General features: G+C 46.7%; 1 protein-coding gene across 6 annotated transcripts in view; it reads left to right on the top strand.

The window, feature by feature from the left end:
* Positions 1 to 15,593, top strand: part of ADAMTS12 (ADAM metallopeptidase with thrombospondin type 1 motif 12) — a 244,707-nt gene that overhangs the window by 172,214 nt on the left and 56,900 nt on the right. For all 6 annotated transcript variants that reach the window (XR_011023643.1, XM_068251244.1, XM_068251243.1 and 3 more), the window contains one exon: positions 553 to 1,641. Coding sequence is in view for 5 of the 6 variants with exons in the window: in XM_068251244.1 (XP_068107345.1) it covers positions 553 to 1,641 (1,089 nt within the window). In the remaining variant the exon portion in view is untranslated. The remainder of the gene's footprint in view (positions 1 to 552; positions 1,642 to 15,593) is intronic.

Here is a 15,593-nt window from a genome sequence, read left to right as displayed (position 1 = left end):
CATGTGACTGTCTGTCAGCGCCGCTCCCCTGCCTCCTCTGTATCGGCGCTACCCGCCCGCGTCCCTTCCCTCTAATCAGCGGGAGGGAAGGGACGCGGGCGGGTAGCGCCGATACAGATGAGGCGGGGGAGCGGCGCTGACAGACAGTCACATGTTATCAGCCTGCGGGTGACACGCTGTGTGTCGCTAGCACGGCGCTGGGGATAGCAGAGCGCAGGGGGGTCCTGGGGGCACACCATAGGGCAATAGAGGCTGGTGATAGTGTGCACAACCAGCCTCTGTGCCCCAATAACATCATTAAATCCCACCTCGGGTTCTCTTTAAACTACCAGCAAGCGAGAAAATACTAAAAATAATTTTTATAGTACTTTTTCATCCACTTTTTGGTACTTTTTCAAATGCAGAGACCTGAAACGTTATTTTAAAAAGGAGATGGAAAATTTTTCAGGAGAAAAAATAGCATAAGGGCCACTATGTGGTGCAGCAATTTCCTCTTTGAAGGAGAGCACAATTTTGATGCATCAGGCATAATTTTGCTATTTTTGTTTGCAGTGTACTGTTACATGTGGAGGAGGAGTACAGACACGCAATGTCACATGCCCAAAACACAACAACCCAGCATGTGACCCATCTAAAAGACCGAACTCCAAAGCCCTCTGTGGACTTCAGCAGTGCCCACTGCAAAGAAATGTCCCTCTACCCCCTATTAAACCCAAGAAATACATTGTGAAAATGAAGCCTAAAACAATCATTGTTCCAAAGAAGCACATTCTGACTAAAATCCAACAAAAACATACCACAACGGAGGCTCCTAAAGATCTCACAACAGCTTCAACAGCAAGAACGCCTACAGAGGCCCCTTCCATAATTTCCATAGAAGAGGACTTTAGAATTAATGAAATTCCGAACTCCACTCATTTCAATGTAGATTACAAATATCACTTTGTTCTTGTGGCAAACAACAAAAAGAAAAGTCGTAACAATTCTACAAACATTCCCGAAGTGTCCAAGGAACCTGATGAGAGTTTGAGTAAAGCTAATGAAAGCGTAACTGAAAGAGACTTTAATCAGGTCTTCAATGTCACCTCCGCTCCATCCAACACCACTTATAGCCTGGTAGAAGCAACTCCAGGGTATGATTTTCTAACCGAACCACCAGAAACACAAACTGACTCTGAAGAAGAAGAGGGTGAGGCATCAACAGCAGAGCCAGATGTTGAATATGAAACGGAGATTAACAACATGATTGAATCTAGGAGTAAGAGACACAAGGGCAGATCCAAAGTCATCGAGGACAACCATGCAACAGTAACTTTCAAGCCTCAGTCATCAACGCAACCTTCACTTATCTTTACCACGGACATCTCAGGAACTGCAGGTACTCCGACAGCTGCAAACTTCGGAAGTACTCAAGGAGATAATTCACTAATGGATAAGCATGGAGAGACACAAGAAGACATTAAACCTACAAATGCCATGCAACTGCCAGCCCCTTTAAATAATAGTTCTCAAGACATATTTCCAGAGATTAACAGTACATTCAACAGCAGTCTACTTCATTTGACGGTTGGTGTTAACAGTACCGAAGCTCCTCAGAATAGGTCGACTCCAATCTACTGGATTGTTGGAAACTGGAGTGAGGTAAGGATTGTAATTTGCTGAAATGCACAATGTGTCATTTCAATTGCACAGGAAATAGCTTCTGACTTTGGTATGATAGTGGAGGCCAGAGCCCTTAATGAATAAATTGTAATAGCTTTTCAAAGAGGCATTTTTCCCTCTCGGGATCTTTCATGGCTGCACATGTAATTGGGCAAGTCAAATATTCTTAATGGAATTTACTTGTGAAGTGCTGAATGTGTTCATGCTGTAGTAATGTATGTGTCCAAAGCCTGAAGGTGCCCACAGACATTAGACTTTTGACAGCCAAAATGATTGCTCATGATCCTTTGCTCCTGCATGCAGTGTTGTGATTGCGGAGCTATTGCAAAAGCGATGCTTGCAGCATTTTTGGAGTGATCGCATTCAAGGGATGCAGTGCCAAATTGTTACCACTCCAGAAATTGAATTTAAAGTGAAAATAAATCGATGAGATAAACAATTATATTTATCCTCCTACTCCTAAGAACCACATTTTTTTTTAATATCTCATGGTTTTATTTTATATTTAAACATTTACAAAGTAGGTTGAATTCTTTTTTTTTTTTTTTTTTGGCAGATGGCTTGATAAGATCATTTCTGACAGGTCTGATCTGATTTCCATCATTTTTCTGATCAATTTTCTCATACAAGTGAATTGAAATCGTTTGGAAAAACGATCTGAAAATCAATCAATCAGTAAATCTGCTGAAAAAACTCATTGTGTATTCCCAGCATAACTGTCTCTAATCAGTGGCAGCCTATTAAAGTGAACCAGGGAGGAAGCACCCTCATGTATTTTACCATATATATCAATGGGAACCTTAGAGAAAACACCTACCCTGCTCTCTGTTTCATCCTTCACTGCTCAGCCTGCCTGTTATCAGCCCTGATAAAATCCCCTACTGAGCATTCAATGTGGCTTTGCTCAGGAATCATTATAGCTGAGTCATTATAGCAGAGCCACAAGGGGGCAGGCTTGGGCTGAAAAAGACATCAGAGAAGACAGACTAAGCTATAATGATTCCTGAGCAAAGCCAGACTGAATGCTCAGTCAGGGATTTTATCAGGGCTGATAACAAGCAGGCTGAGCAGTGAAAGATGAAACAGAAAGCAGGGTAGGTGTTTTCTCTAATGTTTCCACTGATATATATGATAAAATACATGAGGGTGCTTCATCTCTGGTTCACTTTAAGTGTCCCAAAGTTAAAAAACACGACTATTGTCCTTTTTCTATCTCCCCCCTGCCCTCAGAAGCTATGTTCTGCTAGTAAAACTTTTATGGCTGTAATTTGCTTATCAGTGAGGTTTACTATATTCTCGAAAAGGTACCGACAAAAGCTGTCACTTACATGCCTAGAAATTAACTTTTTCAGGCAGCAAAAAGTTAAACATCCGGGTTATTAATGTTTATGTAAAGGTTGCCTGTAGTCAGTGCAATATAAACACATAGTAATAATATTGCAGGACATACGCTATGACTGTGGTAAGGATTAGATCATGACCTTCTCTGAGGATAGTCAGTGACATGGCTATGTACTCTGTAAAGTACTGTAGAAGATGCCAGCACTATATAAATACTGTGCATCATAATAAAATAGTAGGATATTTCACTGTGGCTAGGTTCACAGTGGTCCCTATGTCTATGGTGAGATTAGATTATGCATACCTCCCAAATGTTTGAGATGAGAAAGAGGGAAACTTAAGTCACGCCTCTGCCACACCCTTAATCACGCCCCCGTCACACCCCTAGTCACGCATACCATAAAGATTTTATTAGAAAAATATGTATTTTTATAATTCAAACTAGTGTTGGGCGAACACCTGGATGTTCGGGTTCGGGCCGAACAGGCCGAACATGGGCCAGATGTTCGGCATGTTCGGCCCGAACGCCGAACTCAATGGGAGTCAATGGGACCCCCGAACATGCCCATTTTGGGGGCCCTATGGGGTCGCAGGCATAAGGGGGGAGCATGCCCCGGTCGCGGGGGGGGTCGGAAATTCCCCCCACCCCCTCCGCTAGCGCTCCCCCCTCCGCCCGCTTCCCCATAAAAAAAGTTTAAAGCAAGTTCAATAGTACCTGGGCTGGTGGCACTGGCTGGCAGTGGAGTGAGGAGGAGGAGGAGTCCGAGTAGCAGAGTGACGTTGAGGCCGGGCAGCGGGCGGTTCAGCGCTAGTACCCTTGTGGTACTTCCGCCCTTTCTCTGACCTCACGTCCTCTGCGTGATGACGCATACGAGGACGTGAGGTCAGAGAAAGGGCGGAAGTACCACAAGGGTACTAGCGCTGAACCGCCCGCTGCCCGGCCTCAACGTCACTCTGCTACTCGGACTCCTCCTCCTCCTCACTCCACTGCCAGCCAGTGCCACCAGGTACTATTGAACTTGCTTTAAACTTTTTGTATGGGGAAGCGGGCAGAGGGGGGAGCGCTAGCGGAGGGGGTGGGGGGAATTTCCGACCCCCCCCGCGATCGGGGCATGCTCCCCCCTTATGCCTGCGACCCCATGGGGGGCAGTATTCGGCCGAACAGGGCCCTGTTCGGCCGAACAGGGGCCCTGTTCGGCCATGCATTCAGCAGTTCGGCGAACCCCGAACAGTTTGGCCGAACACCACCAGGTGTTCGGCCGAACTCGAACATCACCCGAACAGGGTGATGTTCTGCAGAACCCGAACAGTGGCGAACACTGTTCGCCCAACACTAATTCAAACCACACTGGTCCTTTCTATCCTGGTTCATTTTTCTTCATATTAAAATTTGAAAATAAGAAATATATCAATTTAAAGCGGTCTAACACCCAGCATTTCAACTTTGCTTTAATAGATTGCTTACAGCTTAAAAACTATTATGCCAGAATTTTTTTTTAAGCAGAAATTCACTGAATAGTTAAAACTCAGCATTTTAATGTTGTATTCAGCTAGAATTCTGCGTCCAAGCTGAGCTTTAGATACAAATGTATCATGTTTGGAATGTAAATAAACCTCTGAAAAGCCTGTCTGAGAAGCCCTCTGTGCTCTCTCAGAGAGACTTTTGTTTATTTACATTCCAAACATGATACATTTGTATCTAAAGCTCAGCTCGGAAGCGGAATTCAAGCTAAATACTACACTAAAATGCTGAGTTTTAACTATTCAGTGAATAGTTTTAAAGCTGTAAGTAATCTATTAAAGCAAAGTTGAAATGCTGGGTGTTAGACCGCTTTAAAGGATGGGAATAAAGTGTAGTGCCAATTAAACACATTTTTTCAGTATAAAAATACATATATTTACATAGCTCTGTACATCAGTCCTGACAGAGGTACAAATGAAGAAGAAAGAGAACAGAGGGACTGGGCTCCCAAAGAGAAACTATGCCTCCAAACGGGGGACAGTTGGGATGCTATGGATTATGAGCCCCTCTGAGGACAGTCAAAATGTAATTTTGCCTTCTTAATGCAAACGGTATTTGCAATAATTCAGATTTAAGTGAGCAAGTATGGTTTCCCTTAATGCATCACTCCTGAATATGCAAATCATCTCTTTCTGCCCATAGAAAGGAAGGCACACATCCAGAACCGCTGGTGTATAGCGAACCTGCAGCTACATTTTACAGAGCCACACCAATCCAACATGCCTGCAGCCTGTTTATGACTTGCATATTTAGGAGTGAGGCATCAGGGGACACCAAAGTTGCTCACTTAAAGCTGAACTAACGCTTTTTGTTTTAAGAAGGCAAAATTACATTTACAGTAGCTTTGCTTTTTTTCAGTAGTGGTCTCTTTTAGCCCTACATACAGTACATCCCTGGTGGTTCTGGGTCACCCTGAGCTGCCTGGGTATTTCTGAGGACAGTCGCTCGCTGACTTGACTACGTACTCTGTAAAGTGCTGCAGAAGATGTCAGTGCTATATAAATACATAATAATGATATGGTAGGACATTAGACTATGACTATGGTAGGATTAGATTGTGAGCTCCTCTGAGGACAGTCAGTGACACGACTATGTACTCTGTAAAGTGCTGCAGAAGATGTCAGTGCTATATAAATACATAATAATAATAGGGTAGGACATTAGACTATGACTATGGTAGGATTAGAATGTGAGCTCCTCTGAGGACAGTCAGTGACATGACTATGTACTCTGTACAGTGCTGCAGAAGATGTCAGTGCTATATAAATACATAATAATAATATGGTAGGACATTAGACTATGACTATGGTAGGATTAGATTGTGAGCTCCTCTGAGGACAGTCAGTGACATGACTATGTACTCTGTACGTTGCTGCAGAAGATGTCAGTGCTATATAAATACATAATAATAATATGGTAGGACATTAGACTATGACTATGGAAGGGATTAGATTGTGAGCTCCTCTGAGGACAGTCAGTGACATGACTACGTACAGTAATCTGTAAGTTGCTGCAGAAGGTGTCAGTACCATATAAATATATAATAATATTATGGTAGGACATAAGACTATGACTATGGTAGGATTAGACTGTGAGCTCCTCTGAGGACAGTCAGTGACATGACTATGTACTCTGTACGTTGCTGCAGAAGATGTCAGTGCTATATAAATACATGATAATAATATGGTAGGACATTAGACTATGACTATGGTAGGATTAGACTGTTAGCTCCTCTGTAGACAGTCAGTGACATGACTATGTACAGTAATCTGTAAGCTGCTGCAGAAGGTGACAATAGCATATAAATATAATAATAATAATATGGTAGGACATAAGACTATGTCCTACAGTAGAAGGAAAATAAAATAAAGATGCGTATTTCTTCCATTACTTGATTGCAAAGCTTTCAGCTAAGCTTGATGTTAGATTTCCACTTCCTTGCTTATCTCTGTTCTTTTTATCTTGCATTATCATTATTTCTTATTTACAGCTGAGTAGTGCCAGATGGGAAGATGTTAGATGCACAGCACAAAGTCTTCTATATGAATAACCTGCAAGTGCCGTGTTTAGAATACAAATATGTGATTTTCTGACTGGAATGCAGGTTCTGTCGTTCTCTTCTTCTGGTTGTTGTTATTAGATACTATTTACTAGCCGACCCGCGGCGTAGCATACGCCGCATAAGAGGGTAGAGGACAGGAAGGGGGTATTGGGCACAGCGGTGGGGAGGGGGGTTGGACCCCCCTCAACTGGGTCCCCATGTGTGCTCTACCTCCAGCTAAAGCTCAGCAGGAACCCCCCCCCCCCCTCACCGGGGTCCCCCATGTGCGCTTCCCCTCCTGCTTAAGCACAGTAGCAGCCGCCACTATTAGTAAGAGGCAGCGGGCGGGGATGACTCACCTCTTCCGTGTTCCATCGTGCGTTCCACTGTCATCACTTCCTGCAATGCCGCACACTGTATTGGTGTAATTTGCCTTTTTAAAACAGAAGGAAATCTGCAATAATTCAGCTATAAGTGAACATTTGTGGTTACCCACAATGCACTGCTACTAAATATGAAAATTATCCCTTTTACCCCTTGGTAAGCCAAGCAAGCATCCAGAGCTGCTGGTGTATAGCAAACATATAGCTTTAAATTTTACACAGTCATATCAAACCCACATGTAGACAGCCTGTTTCAGACTTTTGGTCCTCATCTGTACATGGCAGGGATTGATATGGCTGTATGAGATAGGGCTTGGACCAGTACAACAGAGTAACCAAGCAGCTCAGGGTGACCCAAACCACTCGTAATGTATAGGGGGATAAAAGGGACCAAAAATACCTCCTACTAAAAAAATCAAAGCTTGGTGCAATTTGCCTTCTTAAAACAGAAAGAAATATGCAATTATTCAGCTATAAGTGAACATTTGTGGTTACCCACAATGCTCTGCTACTAAATATGCAAATAATTCCTTTTTCCCCTTAATAAGCCAAGCATCCAGAACCACGGGTGTATAGCAAGCCTATAGCTTTAAATTTTACACAGTCATATCAAACCCACATGTGACAGCCTGTTTCAGACTTTTGCTCCTCATCAGTACATGGCAGGGATTGATACAGCTGTATGAGATAGGGCTTGGACCAGTACAACAGAGTAACCAAGCAGCTCAGGGTGACCCAAACCACTCGGAATGTATAGGTGGATAAAAGGGACCAAAAAGACCTCCTACTAAAAAAAATCAAAGCTTGGTGTAATTTGCCTTCTTAAAGGACTTCCGAGGCCAAAATCTGCCCCCAAACGTAAAAAAGTGAACTACCTGCATGACTTTGTAAGGCAAGGAGGACGCGGTCCGCGCCTTCCGTGCCGTTCCGCCTGGTCCCCTCTGCTCAATAGCCCCCTGAAAGGCTGCGACCCCACGGTCCGGGTCGATATCTGCAGCCTGCATAAACATGGCCGCCGGAGCTGGCCATGGCTGCGCAGTCCGCATAGCCGCTACTGCGGCTGCGCAGCTCTAGGGCCAACCCCCGATCCACGTAACAGGCAGCGTGGATCGGAGGGTTGGCCCTAGAGCTGCGCAGCCGTGGCCAGCTCCGGCGGCCATCTTTATGCAGGCTGCAGATACCGACCCGGACCGTGGGGTCGCAGTCTTTCGGGGGGCTATTGAGCAGAGGGGGCCAGGCGAAGCGGCACGGAGGGTGCGGACGGCGTCTTCCGTGCCTTACAAAGTCATGCAGGTAGTTAACCTTTTTTACGTTTTGGGGGCAGATTTTGGCCTCAGAAGTCCTTTAAAACAGAAGAAACTCTGCAACAATTCAGCTATAAGTGAACATTTGTGATTACCCACAATGCACCACTACTAAATATGCAAATTATTCTTTTACACCCTTAGTAAGCCAAGCAAGCCTATAAACCCACATGTGACAGCCTATTTCAGAGCTTTGATTCTCATCAGTACATAGCAGGGATTGATATGGCTGCATGAGATAGGGCTTGGACCAGTAACAACAGAGTAACCAAGCAGCTCAGGGTGACCCAAACTACTAAGAATGTATAGAGGGATAAAAGAGACCAAAAATCCCTCCTACTAAAAAAAGCAAAGCTTGGTGTAATTGTCCTTCCTAAAACAGAAGCAAATCTGCAATAATTCCGCTATAAGTGAACATTTGTGGTTACCCACAATGCACTGCTACTAAATATGCAAATTATCCCTCTTTGCCCTTGGTTTGATATGACACTAGTTCTTCTTCTTGCTTGGACCAGCCCCTTCTTCTTGCTTGGACCGGCCCTGGGGGCGGGGCGCTACTTCTTCTTCTTGTTTGAAGGTTGAGGCACTTACTCTATTATATATATAGATATAGCCAGGGGCGTAGGAATAGGCCCTGCAGCCCCTGCGCCCGCGGGGGGGCCCGCCCCCCCCCCCTGGGGCCCGCTCGGGGCCGTTTTGTGGGTGCTGGAGGGGTGGCAGCATGAGGGGAAAGCCTTGCCCACAGTCGGCGGGAAGAGGGGTAGTTCCCCCCTCTCCCTCACCTCGGGGCTCTCCCCTCTGCGCTCCCCTCCAGCTCGTAAGTGTCTGTGGGGCTGTGGTGGGCAGCGAGCGGCGGGCAGATACATACCTGCTTCCGTGCGTTCCATCGGAGACTTCTCCCTCTAGCGGCTGACGTCACTTCCGGAAGTGACGTCAGCCGCTAGAGGGAGAAGTCTCCGATGGAACGCACGGAAGCAGGTATGTATCTGCCCGCCGCTCGCTGCCCACCACAGCCCCACAGACACTTACGACAGGGCCGGCTCTAGGCAGGGGCGAGAGGGGGCTGAGCCCCCTTAAATAAATGTTGTGCCCCCTCAAATATCTGGGCGCCCGGCGCACGCAATAAGACCCGATCTCTCACTCTCCCTCTGCCACCAGTTTTCTTTTGCTGCGCAAAAACGGCAGCCCAGGCACGCAGAGAGAGAGAGATGTCAGCCTGGGTGTCAGCTGACAGGCAGCACAGCAGTCACATGACTGCTCCTCTGAATATGCAGATCAGAGAGGCTGTTCTGCTCTGCCCCATTCTGCTCTACTGTGCCGACACAGATTGAAAGAAAGAGCGGGAGCCGGACACGGACAGCTTGGTTATGATGAGGCTGGAGAAAGAAGGAGGCAGAGCTGCTTCTGATGCAGAGAGAGCCTCCAGAGAAACAGTAAGTTTGCCTGTAGCTAGAGATGATGGGACTTGGATCCCATGTGCACAGCAGGGAGAGAGCTGCTCCAGCACGTGGTGGTTTGAACCAGTTTTGCAGCCGTGTTTCTCAGCTCCAGCCTCCAGGTTCATCTCTACACTGCTGCCAGGAGGGTATTCTGCTGTGCTGTCTCCCTCCCTCAATGCTCTGTCCCTTCTTTCTCTGTCAGCCCATCTGCAGATGTTACCCTTCCCCCTCCCCTCCATGCAAACACTCTCCTATCTCCCAGCAGAAGCTGACAGGTCTGTTCTCACATCTCACATCTACACTTTTTCTTGCCTGGAGACTTTGCTAACCCACTATTTTTCTTTTTTTTTTTTCTATTAAATTTCATGTAGATATTGTGATTCATTTAGTCTAGTGAAAATTTCTAGTGAAACATTGCTGCAGTACGATTATTTTGTGGTGAAACGCTGGCCACATTATGATTATTTTATGGTAAAACACTGCTCCACTGCTTGCATTTCATGTGTCAGAGGTAATTGTTCTTGCACTTCATGTGTCGGAGATAACGGTTGTTGCATTTTATGTGTCGGAGATAACGGTTGTTGCATTTTATGTGTCGGAGGTAATGGTTCTTGCATTCATGTGTCGGAAGTAATAGTTCTTGCATTTCATGTGTCGGAGATAACAGTTGTTGCATTTTATGTGCCGGAGATAACGGTTGATACATTTTATGTGTCGGAGATAACGGTTGTTGCATTTCACGTGTCTGAGATAACGGTTGTTGCATTACACGTGTCGGAGATAACAGTTGTTGCATTACACGTGTCGGAGAGAACGGTTGTTGCATTTCACGTGTCGGAGATGACGGTTGTTGCATTTTATGTGTCGGAGATAACGGGTTGTTGCATTTTATGTGTCGGAGATAACGGGTTGTTGCATTTTATGTGTCGGAGATAACGGGTTGTTGCATTGCCGCCTCACTGTTGCGCCGCACTAGCCGCGCCGCACTAGCGTGACTGACCTAAAATTTGCTTGAACATGATGCCCCCTTCATATTTCCCGACTGCCCCCTCATATGTGCCTGTCTAGAACCGGCCCTGACTTACGAGCTGGAGGGGAGCGCAGAGGGGAGAGCCCCGAGGTGAGGGAGAGGGGGGAACTACCCCTCTTCCCGCCGACTGTGGGCAAGGCTTTCCCCTCATGCTGCCACCCCTCCAGCACCCACAAAACGGCCGTGAGCGGGCCCCGGGGGGGGGGGGCCCCGCTCAGAAAATCTGCAGGGGGGCCCGGTGGGGCCTAGTTACGCCCCTGGATATAGCACCAACATTTTCCGCAGCGCTGTACAGAGTATATTGTCTTGTCACATAGACTGTCTTCACTTGACTGTCCCTCAGAGGGGCTCACAATCAGGGGCGTACCTAGAAAGCCCCGGGCCCCCCCGCAAAAAAAAATATATGGAATATATATATGTAAACAGGAAGTTCTATGAAGCACTTAGTGATCGGAGACCTCCAGGCCAGAAGGAGGAATGTGCTCAGCTTGCCTGCCGCCACCGCCGCGGCTGCCACGAGCACCACCAATGATTGCTTGCAGGAGGGGAGCGCTGAGAGGAAAGCCCGAGGTGAGGGAGGGGGGGGGAATTTCCCACCCTCCCCACCGATCTGCGGCCACAGCTCTCCTCTTATGCTGCGACCCCTCCTGCCCCCAAAAAGTCCCCGAGCGGGCCCTAGGGGGGCCCTGGGCCCCCCCACGACGGCAGGGGTCGCATCCCCTATTGTTACGCCAGTGCTCACAATCTTATTGCCTGCCATAGTCATGTGTGCATCGTAGTCTAGGGCCAATTTTTGACTTATCTGTATGTTTTTGGGATGTGGGAGGAAAGCAGAGTGCCCGGAGGAAACCCACACAGACACGGTGAGAACATACAAACTCCATGCAGATAGTAATATGTAGAAGCTTTCCAGAGGCGCCAATAGAATAAAAGTCACTTAAAAGAGCTTAAAACCGATGGGGCAGTGGTGGACCTATCCCATCAATGCGGACAAAGCAAACAAAGGAAGGACTGTGGCATCAACAGTCAAACAACAATTTATTTATACTCCACAGTAAAAATAGGCAACGCGTTTCACAGGCTCAATCCCGCTTCATCAGGCCAATCAAAAAGGAGCACACAGCTTATCAGCATCAAAACCACACTGAGCGCCTCTGTGACGTTGCCTATTGTTTGACTGTTGATGCCACAGTCCTTCCTTTGTTTGCTTTGTCTGCATGGATGGGATAGGCCCACCACTGCCCCATCGTTTTTAAGCTCTTTTAAGTGACTTTTATTCTATTGGCGCCTCTGGAAAGCTTCTACATATTGCTAAGTCCACCCTTGGTGGAGGGTTGTACCCATCTTCTTCCCATCTACAGAGAGCGACTTTTAATCCTGAGTGAGGACAGGTCTAATCTCCCCACCTGCCTTCACAGTGGTTGCCTAATGGTAACCCTGGTTTGTGAGTATCTACTTGTTATATTACTCATTATTAATCATCATCTATACAATATCACACTATTGGCCTCTTGGGTCCCCCCTCACTTTATCCATGCAGAATGCAGATAGTGCCCTGGCCGAAATTCAAACCAGGGACACAGCATTGTACCATTATGAAAGACGTCCACGTGAATTGGCACATTTGATTTGTTCCAGTTATCGCATTTATGCACAGGGTTGGGGGGAGGGGCTTGTGAGTTTCAATGCAGTTTACATTCGTCTAAATCTTCGCAGACAACATTGCAGTGCCTCTTGAAATTATACCGCATGCAGCGTAAATCAGGAGGGAGGCCAGTCCCGGATTTAACTCACAGGAACCTATAGGCACAGATGTCCTGGCAGCCCTAGACTCCACACTCCATCGACTCACAAACCCTCGGCAAACTGCACTGCAAGTGTGCTGGCTGTCCCAGCTGTCACTTCTCCTTTACTTCACTTGCCCGTTGTAGGTAGTAACAGGTACCCCTTAGTATTAGGTAGCCAGAAGTACTCTCAATATTAGGAAGCTAGATGTGCCCCCAAGTATTAGGTAGCTAGAGGTGCCCCTGACTGAAGGAAGATCTCGTCAGTGGAATGCCAAGAGCAGGGATGAGTAATATCTCACACTCACTCATCAGGACTCAGCATGGGAAGGAGGGAGGAGCTCAGGGAGGGGAGGGAGCCGCCTTTTTATCATCAGGCGCCTGTAGGCACGTGCCTACAAATAATGCCTTATGGTAAATACGGCCCTGAGCAAGGCCTTAGTGATGTGGGAGGTCCGGATCCGTTCATCTTTGCTCTTGACTCGTTTAGGCAGCTCTGCTTCAAAAGAACAAAAATGGATTAATATGGAATGGGGCACTAGGCAAGATATCAGTTTTTGTCCACCGCTGATGGTCACCTGGCTTATTTAGTAAGATTTGGTGGGGGATAGCATCCACCAGGCCTCTAGACTCTCTCCAGGCCCTACGCAGCTGTCTAGGTTTGTCTTGTGAATAATACAGCTCTACTTGGCTTTCAAGGTCACTAAACTAGTATTAAACCATGAATATTAGACATTGAATATAGACCATTTAGCTAACAAAAAATGGATAACGAGACAAAATGGATGCTGTGTAACTAGATGAGTAGACAAAATCTCATGTACCCTTCAGTGACATCTTAAAGGGGAACTGAAGTAAGAGGTATACGGAGGCTGCCATATGTATTTCCTTTTAATCAATACCAGTTGCCTGGCAGCCCTGCTGATCCTCTGCCTCTAATACTATTAGCCATAGCCCCTGAACAAGCATGCAGCAGATCAGGTGTTTCAGACTTTAAAGTCAGATCTGACAAGACTAGCTGCATGCTTGTTTCTGGTGTTATTCAGATACTACTGCAGAGAAATAGACAAGCAGGGCTGCCAGGCAACTGGTATTGATTAAAAGGAAATAAATATGGCAGCCTCCGTGTACCTCTTACTTCAGTTCCCCTTTAAGTTCTGCCAGTTCTATGCACAGAGGGAGATACTGCTTGCTTGGCAGTTGGAAAAAGCTGTTGTGGCTCTGTCTTTGACATCGGATCCTCGCTAGGGTCCTCGCTTTGACATTTGAATCCTCGCTAGGGTCAGTACCTATTTAGTAAGAAGTCCTTGCCAGAGCCGGATTAAGGCTAAATGGGGCCCTAAGCAAAGTAACTGATTTGGGCCCCCCCCCCATCATGTCGTAATAGAATCAGAAGATGCAGCTGCACAGCAACATGTCGCACACACCGGGCAGCCGAGCTACTGGTTGCTATGGGCAACAGCACGCTTTCCTCTGTGGGTGCACAATGCAGGGAATAGCAGCGGCAAAATGCAGAGTGAAAGATGAATGGCTGGGACATTTGCACTCAGGGGCTGGAGCACCCCTGTGAAGAGGGCGCCAGATATCACAGCAGCAGCACTTTCCCCCTGCATCTCCAGCCTGGCAATAGCACAAAGCTCTGGACACCGCCAAATCGGAAGCTGTTCCCCAGACAGAATTACATAACCACTCCCACCACCGAACAACCAATTTCCTCCCAAACTAGACAGCCACCATGCAGCCTCCATCCCAGTGAATACGATAGTCCAGCAGAGAAGGCAGCCGCAGTGGGGGAGAATGACAGCACCAGATGAATCACATTCACCTATTGCGATCCAAGCAATAGAGGTCCCGTCATCCGGAGCCCATCTGTCTCCTCTAGAGTGCTGCCGCTCTGTTACTACTACTATTACTACTTCCTACTTCATGTCCGATCTGAGAATCAGGAAGTTCAGAGCGAGCGGCTGCACTGTAGAAGAGACAGATGGGTTTCAGATGACGGGATCTCTATTGCTTGGATCATGGATAGGTGAGTGAGCGTTTGCCATCTGCTGCTATCATTCTTGCTGCAGCTTTGGTTCTCTGTGGGAAGGGAGGGTGGAGTGGGCAGCGGCAGAGCGCACAGTAGCAGGAGGGGGACCTAGGAGGAGAGCCTGGCTCTGAAGACAATCAGCAGCGCACGGCACCATTTGACAAGACAAGACAAATAACATTTATATCGCGCTTTTCTCCTGGTGGACTCAAAGCGCCAGAGCTGCAGCCACTAGGACGCGCCCTATAGGCAGTAGCAGTGTTAGAGAGACTTGCCTACGGTCTCCTACTGAATAGGTGCTGGCTTACTGAACAGGCAGAGCTGAGATTCGAACCCTGGTCTCCTGTGTCAGTGGCAGAGCCCTTAAAGGGACTCCAAGCAGTGCCTGTGGATATGCCTTTAAGCATACCCACAACTAATTCATTACATCCTCACACCTACCAGCATGATGTTTGTAATTATATCCCCCTGGGTTCCTTATATTTCATTGCATTGTGCTGAATCGAGCTGCCAACTTTGGAGAAAAGTCGTCCTGTGGCCGTGATTTCGATCGTGAAAATATCAAAAACTAAAAGGCATAGAGCAGCTGTTTATATATCATTGGAAAGAGGAGAAAAAGAGCTTTAAAATGATATGCATCTTTCCATAGTTACTGCACTGCTCAGAGTCCCTTTAACCATTATACCATCCAGCCACCGCTGACTTTGGAGAAAAGTCGTCCTGTGGCCACGATTTCGATCGCGAAAATATCGAAAACTAAAAGGCATAGAGCAGCTGTTTATATATCATTGGAAAGAGGAGAAAGAGAGCTTCAAAATGATATGAATCTTTCCATAGTTACTGCACTGCTCAGAGTCCCTTTAACCATTATACCATCCAGCCACCGCTGACTTTGGAGAAAAGTCGTCCTGTGGCCGCGATTTCAATCGCGAAAATATCGAAAACTAAAAGGCATAGAACAGCAGTTTAGATATCATTGGAAAGAGGAGAAAGAGAGCTTTAAAATGATATGCATCTTTCCATAGTTACTGCACTGCTCAGAGTCCCTTTAACCA

This window comes from Hyperolius riggenbachi, chromosome 1, assembly GCF_040937935.1.
Source record: "Hyperolius riggenbachi isolate aHypRig1 chromosome 1, aHypRig1.pri, whole genome shotgun sequence".
In the NCBI taxonomy this organism is placed as follows: domain Eukaryota; kingdom Metazoa; phylum Chordata; class Amphibia; order Anura; family Hyperoliidae; genus Hyperolius; species Hyperolius riggenbachi.
The sequence above is the reverse complement of the archived record's forward strand: the minus strand, read 5'-3'. Positions and strand labels throughout refer to the sequence as shown.